At 41.4% G+C, this 18,192-nt stretch overlaps 1 protein-coding gene and 1 long non-coding RNA gene across 6 annotated transcripts in view; one reads left to right on the forward strand and one right to left on the reverse strand.

The window, feature by feature from the left end:
- Positions 1 to 16,108, reverse strand: part of LOC118219443 (poly(ADP-ribose) glycohydrolase-like) — a 48,236-nt gene extending 32,128 nt beyond the window's left edge. Inside the window, exons 1-8 of one of the 5 annotated variants that reach the window (XM_035402598.1) lie at positions 15,609 to 16,108; positions 15,272 to 15,420; positions 14,985 to 15,051; positions 14,002 to 14,625; positions 10,127 to 10,286; positions 9,684 to 9,803; positions 8,929 to 9,009; positions 8,257 to 8,331 (exon numbers count right to left, since the gene is read on the reverse strand). In XM_035402598.1, the coding sequence (XP_035258489.1) occupies positions 8,257 to 8,331; positions 8,929 to 9,009; positions 9,684 to 9,803; positions 10,127 to 10,286; positions 14,002 to 14,625; positions 14,985 to 15,051; positions 15,272 to 15,420; positions 15,609 to 15,730 (1,398 nt within the window). In that variant the 5' untranslated portion in view covers positions 15,731 to 16,108. Of the gene's footprint in view, positions 1 to 8,256; positions 8,332 to 8,928; positions 9,010 to 9,677; positions 9,804 to 10,126; positions 10,287 to 12,209; positions 12,329 to 13,068; positions 13,977 to 14,001; positions 14,626 to 14,984; positions 15,052 to 15,271; positions 15,421 to 15,608 lie in introns of those variants that run through there. The other 4 variants (XM_035402597.1, XM_035402599.1, XM_035402603.1 and 1 more) reach the window with 4 other exon arrangements.
- A 660-nt stretch (positions 16,109 to 16,768) lies between these two features.
- Positions 16,769 to 17,707, forward strand: LOC118219445. Its single transcript, XR_004763775.1, has 2 exons — positions 16,769 to 16,883; positions 17,119 to 17,707. It is a non-coding gene; the product is annotated as an uncharacterized LOC118219445 (long non-coding RNA).
- Positions 17,708 to 18,192: the final 485 nt, after the last annotated feature.

Here is an 18,192-nt window from a genome sequence, read left to right on the forward strand (position 1 = left end):
ACTACGCAGGACTGAGAGAAATGCAGTTATTTTTCTCGTAGTGTACATTTACTATGTACTTATTTACGGTCGCATTGACTGCAGAATGTCAGAATGATCAATCACCAGGCAATTTCATCAAGGTTGCCGGGCATGTTGGCTGATTAAATGGATTCCCGGAACAGATGCAAATGACCGAGTGTGAACGGCAGGACAGTGTGTTCCTGGACAAGGAGCCTTGACTGGCAATTTAGCGCCAAACATTTATATGGCTGCGAAGGAGGCTCGACTAAACGCTGTCATAAGTAATGACCTGCTTGACATCATAAACTGTTCCTTTGGGCGCAGTAAAGCGCTTGACGGGCCGGATGGGATCTAGCTGAGGTAGCACGGCCCGCCGTTTCTAAATCAAACCGCCGACAGGGCATCGAATCAACTAAACTAACACTTTGGCGTATGACTTGAAACGGGGTCCATACATCACATCAGCCTGACAAAGTAATCAAGCAAAAGGGGAAGATCGCGTTCGAGCGAAGTTCAGATTTACCACTGCACGTTTTTTCCCCCCCCCCCCCTCCGTTTCTCTCCAGACCGGATAGCAAAGCGCGCGGGAGGTCGGCCCGGCTCGCCGCGAAATACGACTGCAAAACGAAACGCCCGCGAGCTCATGTCCATAAATACGACGGGAAACAATCTGATCCCGTCTGTCGGGGACATTTATGCCATTGGTTAAGTGGGATCTTCTTAAATGAATATTTAATGGCAGAACTCCCCCTGTCATCTCCCGTCACACCCCCACCTCGCCCCTGACACTCACACGCATCACGGACCTACCCCCCTCCATCTCAGAACAACTCCCACAGTCACGAGCTGTGGGTGAAGAGAAAACAAAAAATATATATGTATATATGTGTATATAAAATATCAGGATGCAGTGGGTATTTTCCCTTAGCAATTACCACATAATACAAGTTTAACATACGTAACATGTTTATCTTGCTACTTGGATGTAGTAGTTCTGTTGTTTACCTGAAGTTCATCTCTATTATTCAGCATAAAAACCAAAAAGTAAAAAGAGCTATGGCTTCCTCAAATCTGGGAGTCTGAGTCAACCTGTATAGCCTGCAAGCCAGATGAGTTAATCACCTATTAAACCTCCTCTATGCTTTCCAAAATGACTCTTAATGCGCTGCGAGTGTGTGTTTGTGCACCGTGCTTAATTTAATCTGCCCATAACTAATCACTTAATTGAATTGAGCGCACCTTAATTTACTCAGAGCAAATTATGCTCTCAAAACAAAAAGGAGAAAAAAAATCAGCAGGGAAACACACAGAGGGAGAGGGAAACAGAGAGAGAGGGAGCGGCAGAGGGAGAGAGACAGGGGAGAGGGAGAGAGGGGGGCAGAAAGAAAGAGAGCAAGAGCATGCATTCATGCACATGCACACACACACACACAAACACAATGACAAACACACACACACATGCACACACACACACACACACACACACCCTTATGTAGCCAGGGACCTTATGTTGTTCTGGGGGGAGCCGTTATGACATTTATCAGAAAACACAAGCTGACACTTTCATTTTGGGGACTCACTAAGACAGTTTACAAGACAGGGCCTAATTGTGTTTCCTTTTTTTTCATAGCCATTTCCCCTCAGCTGTCAATCAAGGCTTCTTTCCCACCTCTGAGGCTTTTCACCTCTTGACAATTATTTTATTGTTGCGGCGATGCTAGGGAAATCTAATTAAGTCCAAAGAGTTTACGAGCGACCGGCTGGCATTTTAAAATATGAGCCCATTTTTCCGGGACCTTAAGGGTAGGCTCGCTTTCCTATTTAGCGGCAGAAACGTAAGCACATAATACAGGCACACGCATACCATTAAAAATGCAGAAGGAACCAGCTAGCAAGTGAATTTAAGCATGTTGCGTGAATTTAGCATGCAGCTAGATAAATAGAATGGATGGGAGCAGCTGTAACAACAGGAAATCAATCCCAGGAAATTAATGAGGTTCAGAGATTTAGCACAGCATTTTCACTATGCATAAGGAAGTACCAGTAACCACAGTGGCATAGAGATATTAGAATACACCAGTCAATTAAAGATAGGCCAGCCACTGTAGGAGAAGAGCAGGGGTCATTTAAAAATTTTTTTAATGGATCATCTGTGGAACTGAAAGGGAGAAGACGCTCTAAGATATGATTGGAACTGATTTTTAATATCACAATACAATGCATGTTATTCCAGTTAAACCACCACAGCTACTGTGCTAGAGTACTGTGCACCCAGAGTGACATCACAGGCAACTCACATGTGCCTGATCAACCAGAGGGGGGCAGTGGTGAGCACGGAGGCAGGGGCTACCCCACCAATAGACTCTAAACACAGCTGAAGCATCAAGCACAGTATCTCACAGCACAGCCAACTTAGTCAAAGCATTCCCCATTTCCCCGCTAAGGGATATCCAAGATGGTGACATAATCAACACAATCAACTACGGCTAGTTGATTATGGTCCTGGAGAGCTAAAAATGTTTCTGGGTTGTGTTCAAACTGAGCTTGACTGCACATTTTAATCAATATCAAGAGTTTGAAGTGGTCTTGAATATACTTGAATGTTTAGTCCAAATAGTGACACGCTCAGTACCTCCAGCACATGGGCACCTGTGTTTCTTAAACCTAATAATTCATCCATTTAAGCGGCTGTGGGTTCAGATGGAGCAAAACCAGACACAGCTCTGGCACAACTCCAAGCGTAAGCCAGGTGGCTATCCTTGCTTTTTGAATGGGAGGAAGCATTTTCGGAAGGACTTAGCCAGTCTGTGCTTCAACTGGGACATTAACGTGATATACTAGTATGCATGTATCGATGGTAACAATAATATAATTATTATAATAACAGTGATGATAATAATAATAATACGAATATAACAACAACAGCACTGCAGGTATCATAATAATAACACAAGTGGAAAAGTAAGCACCAGCTCCAAACTCTGAAAGAGCCTCAGGCCACCACTTGAAAGTTAATTTCAAGTAAAATTAAAGCAATAATAGCCCGTGTCACTTCCTGCCGGTAATGTGAACAGTGATGGCGATCATGAATGACATCGCCGCGGGGGCTAATGAGGAAGTCTTTCAGTGGAAGGGCCTGCGCCGTCCCTGCGTTAACTCTTACAACTGAGCGCGCTCAGCGGGAAAGATGAGCGAGCGAAGCACAAGCAACGCACAGAACGCATTAACGCGCGGACGATCGGCCTGATTAGCCATCGATATGCGCGCTTCCCCTGACGGCTGACAATTCATTTCCTGTCAGGGAACTCATTAAAACATGGCATACCCTGCCCTCGAGCCGCTGAACCAAAGCTTATCGCCGCACCTAATTGATTTTTACAGGGGCCTGATGAGAATGCGGCCAAAGCGCACTAGAATGTGTAAAAACGCAAAGCTGCAGGGGACTTTGGGAGGCTCGCTTCTTCATTTAAGGCACCAAGACCGGCCTGGTTGACCAGCACGGGACCCCACTACACAAAACAACGAGCCGTCGGCACAGGATGCTCATAAGCCACGCGTACAGGATGTAGGTAGTTCACGGGCGCCAGTAATGTAATGTAGCTAATACAACAGAGGAACAAACCTGAGAGGAAACAGAATGCTTCATTTCATTACTGTAGTTTATCGTTAATGAGAGGCACCCTGCATTTTTTTCAAGGTAGACAGGTTTCAGTTAGCCGTAAACACACATAATATACAACTTTACAGTCTTTCTGTCCTTAAATGAACTGTATCACAAACAAATAGCCAATGCTGGTTAATTCGTTGTTCATTACTGTGCTGGGTGCTAAAAAAGTTGGTGTTGAAAGCATGCACATAACATGGCGAGCTTCAGGATTTAAACGTTAGAGACTGGTGGTTGCCAGTTGCAGATTACAAAGTCTTTTCTGTCCTGTCGTATATCTGTAGGGTTAAGAACACACCCCCTCTGCAGCAGCATCACGCAGCCCCAGTACCCCAGTCTTTCTTCAGGGCAATACAGAACCCAGTGAATGAGAAAGAGCCGGGCTAATTCACAACAACTGCTGAAAAAAGTAACGTGTGATGTAATCAAACTCATGGAATATAGCTAACAAGTGGGAAGAGGAAACCACTCATTTACTTTAAAAAAAAACAAAGTCACTATATAGTCATCATTTGGCTAACAGTGCCCTCTGTTGTTAGATACTGGAAAAACAGGATCGCAGCCTGTTTGACAAAACACACCAAAGCTACCAAAATAAAAACAATTATGTGCAACAACTCAATGTTTATGTAAAAGCAGCTACTAACCTCATAAATCTAACACAAAGTAAAAATATTAGCAGCCTCATATTCATCATAGAAAAAAAATTTGGAAAGCAACTCACAAGGCAACAAAAAAAGTTTCTAAATCAATACAAATGACATCATTTTTTCAAAAGCAAAAAAGTCTAAATTAAAATGACAGAATTGTCCTACCCACAGACCTCCAGGTGCATATCAACAAGGACCCAGCCAACATTTTTGGGGTGCTTCGAGTGCCTCAAAAACAGCTAGCAGTGAGAACTACACGTTGTGTCAGGGGGGAAGCGTAGGGGGGGGACCCTGATGCATGCTGGGAGGCGTGGAACTGGCACCGCCCCTGACCTTGACCGGCTGGTCTCTGGCGGCACCGCTCCTCTCTGGCTCGGAGCCCACACGCTGGGTCCACCAGGAGGAAGAAGAAATCACTCAGGCACTTAAGCAGACAGCTACAGCAGCTGGACCAATAACCGGGGCTTCATTAGAGCTGGCTGTTCCCCACTAATGGCTTTGATTAGCTTCCTCATAGATTCAATGGCCCTTTTTAATTAAATTAGATTGAGCTGTAAAACGACATGGGCAGTTATCGATCCAGAAAAAAAAAATCCGACCTGCCAAGTAAAATCATTTTCAAGACGGTGAAAAGATCCCGAGCGAGAGCTTGCATTCGTTAAAGCTTGATTAATCGGGTCACCAAGGGGCATAACTGAAAACCAGCTATTAATCTGTGATGGAATTTGAACGCACTTTGACCATTAAAAAGCTTTCTACTGAATCACCAAAATGCCTTAATAGCTATAATATCCAATCTGAAGACAGAAGCTAAAAATGTCTTCACAAAATGTAATTTTATTATTCTTACAAGACAATTTCATCCATACCACAACAACAAAAACTGGTGGCCACAATTCAATGCCGAATCAAATATAGAATAACATGTGCCCTTTGAAAGAATGTTTTTGATATGGTGGACAGAAGTTCTCTGACACGTCTGTGTGGACTCTATGTACGTGCCAAAAACATCAATTGTTGAAGACAGCACAGCATGTTCTGATACAAATATCAATGGTTTACAGAAGACTTGGTGATGAGCATGAAGGACACTATAACATCAGTCAGGTGAAGCGGTTTTATTTCTGATAGATATATGACCTTCAAATATGACCTTCAGCTGGAAGGCTAATTAAATATATAGATATTTTTCCACTCTAGTACAGCTGTATCTACTGTCAGCTTTTTGTTGCATACAACCATTTTATTGACATTCATATAGTTTGAAGTCACTTTTCACTTTGGTACAAGGCAGGCAATTTGCATACAAAACACCAACTGTACTACATCAAACTCTAATCTAGACTATCTTCACCTCAGTAGACCACAAAGTTTCACAACATAAACCTTGTTAGATGTACATTATTACACTGTTACTACTTCGGCTCTACGTACTTGCTCCGAAAGGGTGAAAAAGATCACCTTATTATGGATAAAAGAACATTTTATTCCTGAAGATGATACACTTTGAGGGCAGAAAAACAAAGCACTCAAGACTGTTATGCTCAGGTGACCACTGCCCCCGCAGTCTCCCCGCTCGTACACTTTCACCGCTGCTGCTGGCTTTCGCCCTCTGAGAGGTTAGATCCCTGAGCTAAGTGAGGCCTCTCAACGTGTGCTAACACTCGCAAAGCAAAGCGCATTTCAACCTTTTCGACAAAACTGTTTATTTCCAAACAAAAAAAAAACCGTCTCGCTCAGAAGTGGAGGCGATGGTGGGAAGACGGCGACTCGTCATCCAAAACAAAGCTTGTTTTTTAAATTCTGCTCATCCAGGGATGGTAAAATAAAAAAAGGGCCGTCTGGGACGCTGAGTCGCGCTTTGAAATCGGCCGTCGCAGACTTCCGCTCGCAGCGCGGGAGCCGCTCGGCGTGGCGCGGCTAGGCTCTGCCCTCGCGGGGACCGCGGGAAACAGCTGCTTGATTTCATGCTCCGCGAGCGTCTGCGGTTTAATTGGACGACGGGCCGTGGGGAGGGCCCGTGAGACCGCACGCCAGAACGGCAGGTGGAGCCTGGCCGGGGTTCTGTACGCAACGTAGAATCAAAAACACTCAACAAAAACACATCAGCCACAGTCTGCAGACTTACAGAACACTTTCCACTATGTCTCCACGGTATAAGAACGTTATGAAAAAAATAAATAATGTAATCTGGGTTTGTAATATTGGAAGCATGGAGAACATTTGCTAAAGTTATTATTTTTGTTTTGAGGGTGGCATTTACATTTCCGGCATAAGTATGTTCTTTATGATTGGTGCCGTTCCTCACTAGCGAACATGCCGGAGGCCTGGTGACCTTCAAACATTATACGCAGGGTATATTCGTTTATCGCTAAGACACAGGAGCACTGAGAGAACTGATTAGTTTAGAACGATAAAGAACGTAATATTACAAGCTGTTGTCAGAAAATTAATTTGGTGCAATATGTACAGGGAACGCGATCCGTGCAAAAGTAGTCATCGTCAGGCGGTCAGCAGGAAGAGGACTAATATTAGAATCCAAGACTCAAACAGCCACAGCCACCCTGGCAACAGATTTCTCAGTAATGACCCGTGTTTGCAGAAGACGGTGATGTCACGCCAGGTAGGCTACTGCAGAAGGTGAGCAGCGACACGCCCCCTTTTCCTGTCCGTTAGCTCTGGCGCTCTCCCAGCTAAAACACTTTGGTGGCAATAATCCATTACGAGCACAGTTTAATCGTTTAGAATTACAGATTGTGATGTCCTTTGGGGAAAGTACAGCGCTCCATAACTTGAATGGACAACATCATTACTAATGAGCCATCTGTGATTTGTACAAGCTGAACCAAGTCCAAAGCATACACCAGAATTTATAACGCTCTTTGCTGGGCACCAGGATAGCAAATACTTATCATGAAAATTTAAACAATGGCATATGCACTGACAAGGTTGTAATTTGGATTATGCATCCGATTCTGTATGCGTGCATTAATGTCTTAGTGAACTAAAACTCACAAACATTGTTAAACAGATTATAAATGCATATCAATGACATAATAAAAAGGGATATAACAAATGCTGGGTACTCCGCTGACCTTTATTGTTTAATCAATAATGAAATTAATTAACTGCTAAAGCATAATGGCTTGATTAATAACATGTATTTAACTAAAAAAATACCATAAGTAAAAAGAAAAACTAGGTTTATCATTCTAGGTTTCATAAACTAATATTAATTCACCGAAGTGTACTAACAATTGTACATTTTTTTATATATGCACAAAAAGTACAGAAAGAGGGGTTATCAAATAGGACTGACCTCAGATCTGAGATGAACAATTAAAAGAAGGCTTTCAATGTTACTTTTCTTTACTTTTATGAAAATGGAGTCACCCATGCAAATAGCAGCACTACTATATACTGTATATACATTTTAGGTTTAATGATGCACTGACTAGTGGTGCATACTTCAGCAAAAAAAAAAGAAAGTTAAACAGATAGACCAGAGTGTGCTTTCTTTTCACTTTTATTCAAATTAATTGAATAAAATGAATATGCTGAATGCACTGTTCCAATACATTTGAAATATATGCTCATCCACACAGATAATATGACCAATCCTCTAATAACAGCACATTTATTGCCAGTGAAAGCTGGGGCATTTGCAGTGTAGTATAATGGGTAAGGAACTGGTCTTATACCCAAAATTTTGCATGTTCGATTCCCAGGTAGGACACTGCCATTGTACCCTTGAGTAAAGTACTTAACCCGCATTGCTTGAGTATATATCCAGCTGTACAAATGGATGCAATGTAAATGCCATGTAAAATGTTGTGCAAATCGCTCTGGATAAGAGCGTCTGCTAAATAACTGTAATGTAATGTAATGTAACTGATCCCTGACAGTGCACATGGACTACTGAGGAAGAACAGAGCTTACCTTGGTGCAGAGAGAGTGCAAAGCCGCGAAATCCCATTTCTTTGCATGGGCCGCATTGTAACGCAATATGGCATCCTAAAACGAGACATTTCCGAGGGTCACCTTCAATACCAACACATTAGTTCTTACTCCCAGTAGTTTCAACTACTTAAGAGCAAGAAGTTTCAACTACTTTTTTTTATTTTTATTTTTTTTAATCCTTGTGATAAAAATGTTAAGCATGGCACGTGTTGTTGTTGACCGAAATGCTCTGAACATTTATTTGATTTTCTACATGGCAGGCAAGGAATGAATACAAAAATAATTCACACAAAATACATTTGTTTATTCATTTTGTAAGACAATAGAGCAAACTCGCTCCCTTCTCCATTTCTCTCTCAGTCTAATAAGTCAGATAATGTTCATAATGCACTTGCCTGCAGGATGCTGCATGGTAAGGATGTTTTCCTTGTGCTTTTTGTGCCACCCTGTGGTCATTCTTATAATAACTCCAGGAAGTGACCTGCAGCTGCATTTAGCTGTGCAAATTACCTTGAGCCAGGTACGCATCCAGTAACAAAAAATTTCACACCTTTACTAGACTTTATACAGGACCTAGGCATTGAACATTAATAAAGGAGACCACATAATGACCGTGCCGTTAGAGAATACTGCAGAGAAAAACTCTCTTACCTGCACATTGCCTGAGCTCTTGAATTCACTTTGCAAAGCTTTCTGGATCAGCTCCCATCTGCTCTGCAACACACTTCCATCCTGAAAGCACAAGATCTCTCCAGTAAGGGCCTCTGCGATAAACTCTCATTCAACAGCATTTCCAGAAAAAAATACTTTTGTCAAAAAATAAAAGTACTAAAGACAACAACAGAGGCCAACTGGGCTTGGGGTATAATCAGCAGTCATGCAGTCCCCACGGACACAAAGTAAAATGTGAACACAGTAAAGTGTATAATGCTCTCAATAAGCCCTTTCAGGATGAAGAGGAAATATATATATATTTTTTTTTTTTTAATCTTAAATTTCACAAATTAAATGTCAATTGTTGACTTTGCATATGTAATTCATGACTGAAGTATGCTCCTGCTTTTACCCTCTGCTCTGCTTTTTAATTACTGTTACAGTACTCTCTCATTTCCCATTTGATGTTTGTAACTTGTTAGTCAACTGTTTTGTAGTGCAACTTTGTGTTTTACATCTGGTCGCCCTTGCAAAAGAGATTTCAGTGTCAATGAGGCTTTTCCTGGTTAAATAAATGTTAAATAAAAAAAACTTTTAAAAAAAATGTATTTAAACCAACATATGTTTAGATACATACATCGACATCAACGCAGTGAATTACAGTCAGGCAGCCTTTGCAAAAGTCTGGCGAGATATATTTGTGGTTAGCTTGTCCACCTGTCTGTGAGTGTGAATCGGACACTGACCGTTACCTCTTCCGCAGGGAAGAGGTTCTTTTCCGAACAGGGCATCTTCACGGAGACGTCATCCCAGGCGTCTTTGAACTTGGTGGGATATGGCACAGGAACCCCTCCCTCTCGCAGCAGGTCTGTCTGCCAGTTAAAATACGTACAGTCGCCAACATCAGAGCGCCATTGTGCGAAAGGAGCAATACAAACCCCCTTTTCTGTCAATACTTCTCACCAGAGGATTATCAATCACAATATAACAATGAATGACACAAATTTCAGTGAGGTTTCTGTCTCCATGTCAAAATCACAAGGGGGAAAAAAAATCTGTGGTCCACCAAAACATATTATCTGCATTCCAAACTAAATCACACCCTTTAGAATCACCATTCGATATATATATTAAGCATGCCCAGCGTACGGGCAGTATAAGCAGGAAGGCAGAAGTATGGTGTGGAGAGTCTCACCCTAATCATGACGGCGTGGTTTTGCACCGCCTTCAGGTGCGGAAGGGGATGGCCGCACTGCGGCATTCTCTTCAGCTCGTCTATCGGGGTGCCCAGCCACTTGGGTCCAGCTGCTGGGGCTCCCCTGCCGCTGCCGCGCCCCTCCTCTCCGCCCGGTACACTGCACACCCAAAAACACCGGAGGACAGGCACCATATCATCCTGCGCTCAGTACAGGAGCGTATCGCATATCTTCAGGCCTACTCAATACTTACTGTTCATTTTATTACCCCAAAAAAAAATATTATGATGTGTAAGAATAAAAAGTAAATTCTTGTTCATTTCAGTACAGAGGACCACATGTTTTGAGTGAGGTAGGCATCCTGAAATTCTTCAGTAAAGAACTATAATAGCATAAAGTGTTCTGGATTTTCAATGCCTTAAAACATGCGAAGCATCAAGCTGGATTCTACAGCAAATTATAAGTAAACCAAACCATTGGAACAGTATCAGCATAATGAGGCCACCTCAGTTTTGAACTGGCATTCATTTGAAAAATTCTTTTTTTTGTTCTTGCTAAAACAGGATTTTCTTTTATAATTAAAAAAAATTTTAATCAAATTTTGAGTGTTAAATTATACTCATTCATGTAAAGATGAACAGCATATGTGTATCACAGTAATGGAGCCAAGAAGCTTCCCACATCTCGTGTCCCACCTGGCTAGGCTAAATTCAGGCCTGCTGAAGATTGCTCCTCAGAAAACAGATGCTGATTAAGCAGATTAGGAGCGTATGCCATCCAAGGAGTTTTGGAAAGCACACTGAAGCCAGGGCTTTATGCATGATGAGACAGGCTAATTAGCCAAGCTGGCCTGCTAGTTAGCCAAATAGCTAATCGACTTTGCTGAAGCATTTAAGTTATTTATTAATGTATGCATATGAGGTCATTTTGTTTAGATTTTGAAGTCACATTTAAATGCAAATACACCACATGACCAAAAGTATCTGGACACCCCTTGGTCTTAGGCTGTTTTTCCAGGTTTGTGCTAGGTCCCTACCACAGAAGGCAAATCTTAGTGCTACACCATACAGTCACATTCTAGATGATTCTGTGCTTGCCCAACAGTTCGGGGAAGGTCCTTTCCTGTTTCAGTATGAGAGTTCCCCCGAGCACACAGCAAGGTCCATACAGAAATGGTTTTGTCGAGAACGTCGTGGAAGAACTTGACTGGCCCGCACAGAGCCCTGACCTCAACTCCACCCAACACTTTTGGGATCAACTGGAAAGCCAACAGCAAGCCAGGCCCAGTCACCCAATCAGTGCCCGACCTCACTTATGCTCTTCTGGCTGAATGGAAGCAAATCCCTGCAGCAACGCTCCAACATCTAGCATAAAGCCTTCCCAGAAGAGCCAAGGTTGTTATAGCAGCAAAGGGTGGACAAACTCCATATTAATGCCCATCATTTTGGATGAGATGTTGGATGTCAGGCTTCCACACACTTTTGGCCATGTAGCGTATGTTCTGATTAAGAAGTGACTGCAGCTGATCAACCGCCTCGACTGCAGGACACCCAGCTACTTCCATATATTGGTACTGGTGCGGTGACAAATAAGGCAATCTTAGGTAAAGTTCTTATAAGTTTCTTTGTATTTGTATCTAAATAGCAAAATAGATGGTCTCGAGAGCAACGTTCAACACGCAAGAGACTGAAGATGCAAGCAATTACTGTCACAAGTTTGTTCAGCAGTTGCTGCTGTATACCCATAGAAGTGTGCTCTCATTTTCCCAGTAGTCACAAAGCCAGTCCCATTAAACAAAGTTATGTCTTTGTGCAATTACACAAAGGAAACGTATAAAAAGGCCCGAAAAACTTCTGGCAATTATTTTCTGCACAGCTGCTGTCAGAGGGAGCAAGTAGGGAATTGTATGAGGCCGTTAAAAAAAAAAAAAAGTTTCCCAAAAATATTTTCTTTTTCTGTGGCTCGTGGCATATAAGAGATAAAAGGATAAACTACCAGGGAAAAAGACAAAAACAAGGACAGAAAATGCAAGGGTGCGATTATAATACCACTGTATAGCAAACTGAAGCTGGTTTCACTCACAATGTCCTTTTAGGCATAAATGTGTCAACATGAGAAATTAATCTCTCTTGCTTCTTATTTTCCCACCCCATGGAGGAAGCGGATGCTGCTCCTGTATTCCCCCGGAAGATTCCATTTTTCTGGTAACAACATAATGAAAGTATTTCTCTGTACTTACAGAAGGGCAGCAAAGACCACATATCTGCAATATAAAATTATGTGCAAAACACGCCAGCACTTCAAAACCAACAAATGCAGAGAATTCTCTTTTCGGTGTTTGTCCTGATTAATAACATACACGGACAACTCAAGATCATCAAACAGATCATCAACTCAACCAATCTTCATTAACTTTTAACCGCACATTTCAGGAATGAGTGACGAAGTGTTTCAGGCTAAAATCATACACAGCATCTAGACTGCAAGTCTCTCTGATTACCAACGTGAGGTCAGAACCAGCAGAGACTAAAATAAACATGACACACAAGCATAACCAGTTTCACAAGATGGCAAAAGTATGTTTTACTGTAGCAGTAGCATAAATACCATTAGGCCAACTTCATGAACAAAAAGACTTTGACTTCCCAAGTGATACTACACATTGGCACATTCCAGTACAACTTTAAAAAACAATGGATGCAACTATAACTTATGTAATGTATATAAAGTACACTGCTGTTTAATCACTAATCATTACTTAGGCTATCTACACAAATGGGCTAAAAAGGTATAAAACTTCTCTTATCAATCATTACCATAAATAACTTAACAGAAATACGATTTAAGTAGGCTAGACATTAACCACAGTCTACTAGCACATATTCAGTTAAGACATTAGGATAATATAAATCTACTCAAAGGAAGACAAAGTTAGACAGACCGTCACAAGCCTAATGCAAATGCATGCAATGACAACCAAGAAAGCAGTAAAAATCCCAAGTAGTTCATGTCCACTGAAAAACTCAGTGACAGTCCTGTTAGTTTGATCCATTGAGCTGGGGTCCTGATCTACAGCACTGAACGGATGCACTTTCATACACAAAGCCCTAAATCAGTCCTAAAAGAGCTGTCCCCTGGCGTCAAAATGAAAAGCGGATGCAGGCGGAACACTTTCATTTTCATTTTCTCCACACTGCACAGTCATAAGGGGGAAAAGACAAGCTAAAGCACAGCAGTACATTGCTATCAAAATCAACCAAGCTTTTCTGTAACCATGAAAAAACAAAGGAAACAAATACTATATTAAGCCTAACTTATTCATTTCAGATTTTAAATCAGTTTTTTTTAGTCCTGAAACCAACAAAGTTATTGTGCTACTCAGTATGGTCATTTGGATGCATGCCATCTAGGCTACATTTTATCCAATCAGCCGTGCGACCATCAGAAGTTGCCAATCCGAAGTGAACTTGAAATATCCATGCAAAACAGTCATGGCCAGTTCTAGTGCTCTATAAATAACACGCTTCACATCAAGAGAAATTGTCATTAATTCTCTGTACATAAATTTGAACTTAAAATGCCAAAAAAATGAACGCACTGGATCCAAGATGAAATTACATACTATAAGAGGTAAAAAAAAAGTTTTGGGTTTTATTCTAAGAGATACAATACTCTGACATAAGTGCACTCCAGAACCTTCCCTGTCCCCTTCATACAATGTCATTTGAATATAATATGACAATCCATTCGAACTACAAAATCACAACACTATCATGCATGGAAACAATTAAGAGTGTAGGTAGTCCTTTTCTTAAGTCCTACCAAATACACAAAGAGCTTAATTAGTTTCGTATATGGCAGGAGAAGACTCTACCTTGCTGATGGGGTGTGTGACCGAGATCTCGGAAAGAATTCTGTGATTTTGGAGTCACGTCTGACAGAGCCCTTTGAAGCCGATGAGGATGGGCCCGCTGTCTGGCGCTTGTCGGAATCGCCAGCGTCCGTGACCTCAGCCGTGATGTCATCTCGGGCCTCTTGGCTTGGGGATTTCTGGTCCTCGGCAGGCGTGTCGCCTGAAGGCTTGGCCTCTGCCGCTTTGTCCGTTGCTGGGGAGAGCTCCTCTGGGGCACCGCAGGTCTGGGCCTGGTCCACTGTTGTGATGGACTGCGGAGAGGTGCAAGGGGAACTTTCAGGACCTGGTATCTCCACATCCAGAGTACCAGTTTCTTCACTGGGAATTACTTCATGGTCAACTTCAGCCATCTCTTTGGGCTTCACCACCCAGTCTTCAAGAGTGCTGGTCATCTTGGCCTTCTGTTCACTGAGACAGCTTTTCTGAACACCAGATTTTGTTATGACATCACACTCTCCCTTTGGTGAGACAGCCTGCAGACTAACAAAATTCATAGGCTCCTTGCTGGCATTTTCCAAAAAGGCAACCTTTTGGAAGTGATCCAACTTCTCTTTCTCTTTTCCCACCTGGTCTTCATTTTTTGTTCTGTAGAACAAGATTTAATTAGGTTTAGTTGTGAACAATGTGAGAGCTGGATATTCTGTTTCCAAATCCAAGCTCGATTAAACATGTTGAAAAAATTACTTTCTTCATCTTTTTCTAACCTCAAGGTTAAAACACTTGTAATAAGAGAGGGTTAAATAAGCACCATTCTCATAATATTTACATTAAAACACACAGGCCACTAGGAATAACCAAACTATATGTTCCAAAATTTGAGGAAAATGTTTTTATGTGCCTATTTTTAGTAATTTCACAGATGCATGACGTCATTACAAAAACATATTTTCTCATAACACAGTAACGTTACAGAGGGTCACTTAGCAAAAATAAAAATTAATTACTTTTCTGTGTCCATCGCAATATCCTCCATTCTCACAGAGCAAGCATGAGAGGTCTTCTGTTTGATATCTGTTTAAAAATATATATTTAACAAGAAACACAATTAAGTAAAGGTTGTGCGTACCACAAAAACGATGACGGATGTTTAAACGGAGTAAAAACAGTAGTGCAGTGGGACTGTCACTACTAAAGGTACGAGATGACATTTTACAACACCGTATAATTTTTGTCAGAATGCAAACTCGCTTTAGGGTGGAAGGTGACATTCGAGAGAAAGAGAGTGAGAGACCTTTAAAGTAATTGTCCAGTTTAGCCTCCCTCTGTACCCCTTTGATTGAAATCGGCCGCTCTGGTTTCTTTGTAGTGGCAGGTGAGTGGATGTCAACGTCCAACCTCAGTCTCTTTCTTACCGGCTCAGAGTCAGACAGGGCAGTCATGCTTCGAAGAGTGAAAATATGGGAGTTTATTCCTCAAAACAATAACGTACAGCACTTTTCTTTGCTGGTCAATGCATTAAACCATGGAACATGCACAGTACTTAACATTAGCTACATTTAATTTTGTGCACCGGTGCTGTTTTCGTGAATAAAGAACTGAACAGGTAGCCAGTTAAATACCATACTTACAATAGAAATTTTGTTATTAGCGAGGCGTTTTGATGATGGTATATTCCGTTGTGTTTCAAACAATGCCTGGCACCACCTTTCCTCAATCTTTGAACGTACTCGAATATGATTTTTGCAGCCATACGCTACCTACTCGGTGTATTTTCTATGCTCTAGCTAAATACCGTAGCTAGCTATCTAATCTTCCCCAAAATGCTAACTCTACCTGAAAAACAACACGGTATATCCAACCTAGCAGGCTAGCTATCTGGCCAACCTGCTCTAACGTTAGCTTCCTGGCTAACACTTTCGACCGACAAAGACCACGTAGCTATATTTGCACATCATTTTGCTGTAAAGATAACATAAATAAGTGATTTTTTTGCTATTTAGTATTCATTTATTGACGATATTTATTGACGAAGCGCACGAAACTCCAGAAAATAACATCTTCCACAGCTTACACTTTACACTCAGCAAACTGTTTTGTGAACAGAACTGCTTGACGGCAAGCAAAAACAGCCAATTAGAAAGCAATATTTGAAACAGGGCGGGCTCAGAAATAACATCTCTTAGCAACAGTATCGAAAAGAGTTTTCTTGTCGTAAGAGTCTTATTACTGTAAATGTGAATGAATTTGTCTAGTGAAGTGACGTTGTGCGAGATTACTGGTCTCTGTCTGATATATAGGCTGTAGAAATAAGAACTAGGCAGTTATGTTATTAGCAGCAGTGGCCTGAAGCCTGCTAATCAGATTTTTGTATTCGCTTGCAAGCAGACAGATCCAGTCTTTGAAACAAATAGATATCTAGCTGCGTAAAGGCTGTCAGCGACGTGTTTCGCAATGTCACAGTGATTCAGCGAAATTCAGTCAGCTCTGTCAGTCCGAAAGCTACCTTGACTTCCATGAGTTTCAATTCTGAAACAGTTTCCCCTTTCGTTAGATAATTATTTTTTGGCTGTAAAACTAGGCTACTCTCCTTATGGTCAAACGAAAACATCAAATAGGCTGTCCTTATGTCTAGCCATACAGTTACCCACTTTAACCCACGAGCGTGCCTAAACGATGTACCAGAAGCGCGATTGTTTATTTCATCCACGGTATGGGTCATGGTCGATCTGGGGGCAGCGTTTGGTGAGGTCGTGTGAGGTGGGGTGGGGTGGGGTGAGTGGGGGAGGGTATTTTTTCTACACTAATACTTTTATTCTTCAGCAATAACACAAATCATTGCAATAGGAAAAAGGGACATCCTGAATAATCATGGACCGCAATATAACCAGTTCATGTTTTTTAAGGTAGACCTATTTATAATAATATTATGCAAACAACCGAAAACTTCAGGACTTCTGCATCTATGTGCTTTCAAGTAGAATGAAACATTTTCATAGCATCTGAAAACATTTATCTCCGTATCTTATTAAATATATGTGTGCGTATGTGCGTATATTTATGCGACAACGTGTGTGTTTATGCAAGTGCACGTGTGATTGTTTGATCTTCTGTATGTTTTGCTCTCTTTTATCCGCTCAGGCATTGTTGACAAAATAATGATGACAATTTCTTGGCTGTGATCTGTGCACTGCGAGCAGCAAGTTGCAACTGCTGATCTGGCGATCCATCACACCTGGGCAGATCTGGCACCTCTGTCCTGTTTGGACTGGCCCTCTGGCTCATCCCTCATCATGCAGCCCGGGGGGGGGGGGGCTGTGTGCTGAAGATTGTTTAGGAAACATCCAAGAGATTGTGCCACAGTACCAAGAACCACCTCCTTGTTTGCCTTTTGCACATGTAAGATAACTTGAATCATGGATTATGAGAATCGCTACACCCCTAATTATGAGGTGATTTTTTTATTTTTTAGATAAAATGAAACTTACATACATCAGGTGTGTCAGGCAGTCCTCCACAGTTATGAGATTTCAGGAACGTATGGTGATGCCGCAGTAAATATGTTCCGGACTATACAAACCTGACAGGAGTCAAAGGTGGTACAGTATAACCCATGTTATGTAATCTAGTGGGAGTATTAGAAAAACTCCACTTAAAAAAAGTAAGAAAGCAGTAACTAAATCAATGATGTGTGAATATCAGACACAATAAATTTGATTAATATCTGGAATATCCAGTGTTTCAATACAATAATTGCTTAGATATGCTAGGAAAAACACAAACTCAGGTGACTTTGAATAGAGAAAGCCATTCAGTTCCATATAGGGAATGTATTTGGATCACTTCTGACCTGGCTTGTGCATACTTGGAGTAGTAACAGGAAACAATCTAATAAGTAAAAAAGTAGAAATAAAAACCATAATTTATAAACATTGAAAACAATTTTTTTGAAGAACATCTAGAATATTAAATAAAGAATTGGTTGATTACAAAGACTCAAAGAAACACTTGGCCGGGTCATTTTTGACCCAGTTTGTGCATTCTAGGTTAAATGAAATCCTTGCTCCATTGAAATATTTTGCAGAATAATCTTTCTTGTTGTCAGGACATTTTTACATATCACAGTCTCCACAAAATGAGGTTGTGCTTCCCTGTACCATATAGATGCCATCCCTTCAAAGTTTTTTTTTTTTTTATAACTGCCTCATCACAAAA

The sequence above is a fragment of the Anguilla anguilla genome, chromosome 2 (assembly GCF_013347855.1).
Source record: "Anguilla anguilla isolate fAngAng1 chromosome 2, fAngAng1.pri, whole genome shotgun sequence".
Classification (NCBI taxonomy): domain Eukaryota; kingdom Metazoa; phylum Chordata; class Actinopteri; order Anguilliformes; family Anguillidae; genus Anguilla; species Anguilla anguilla.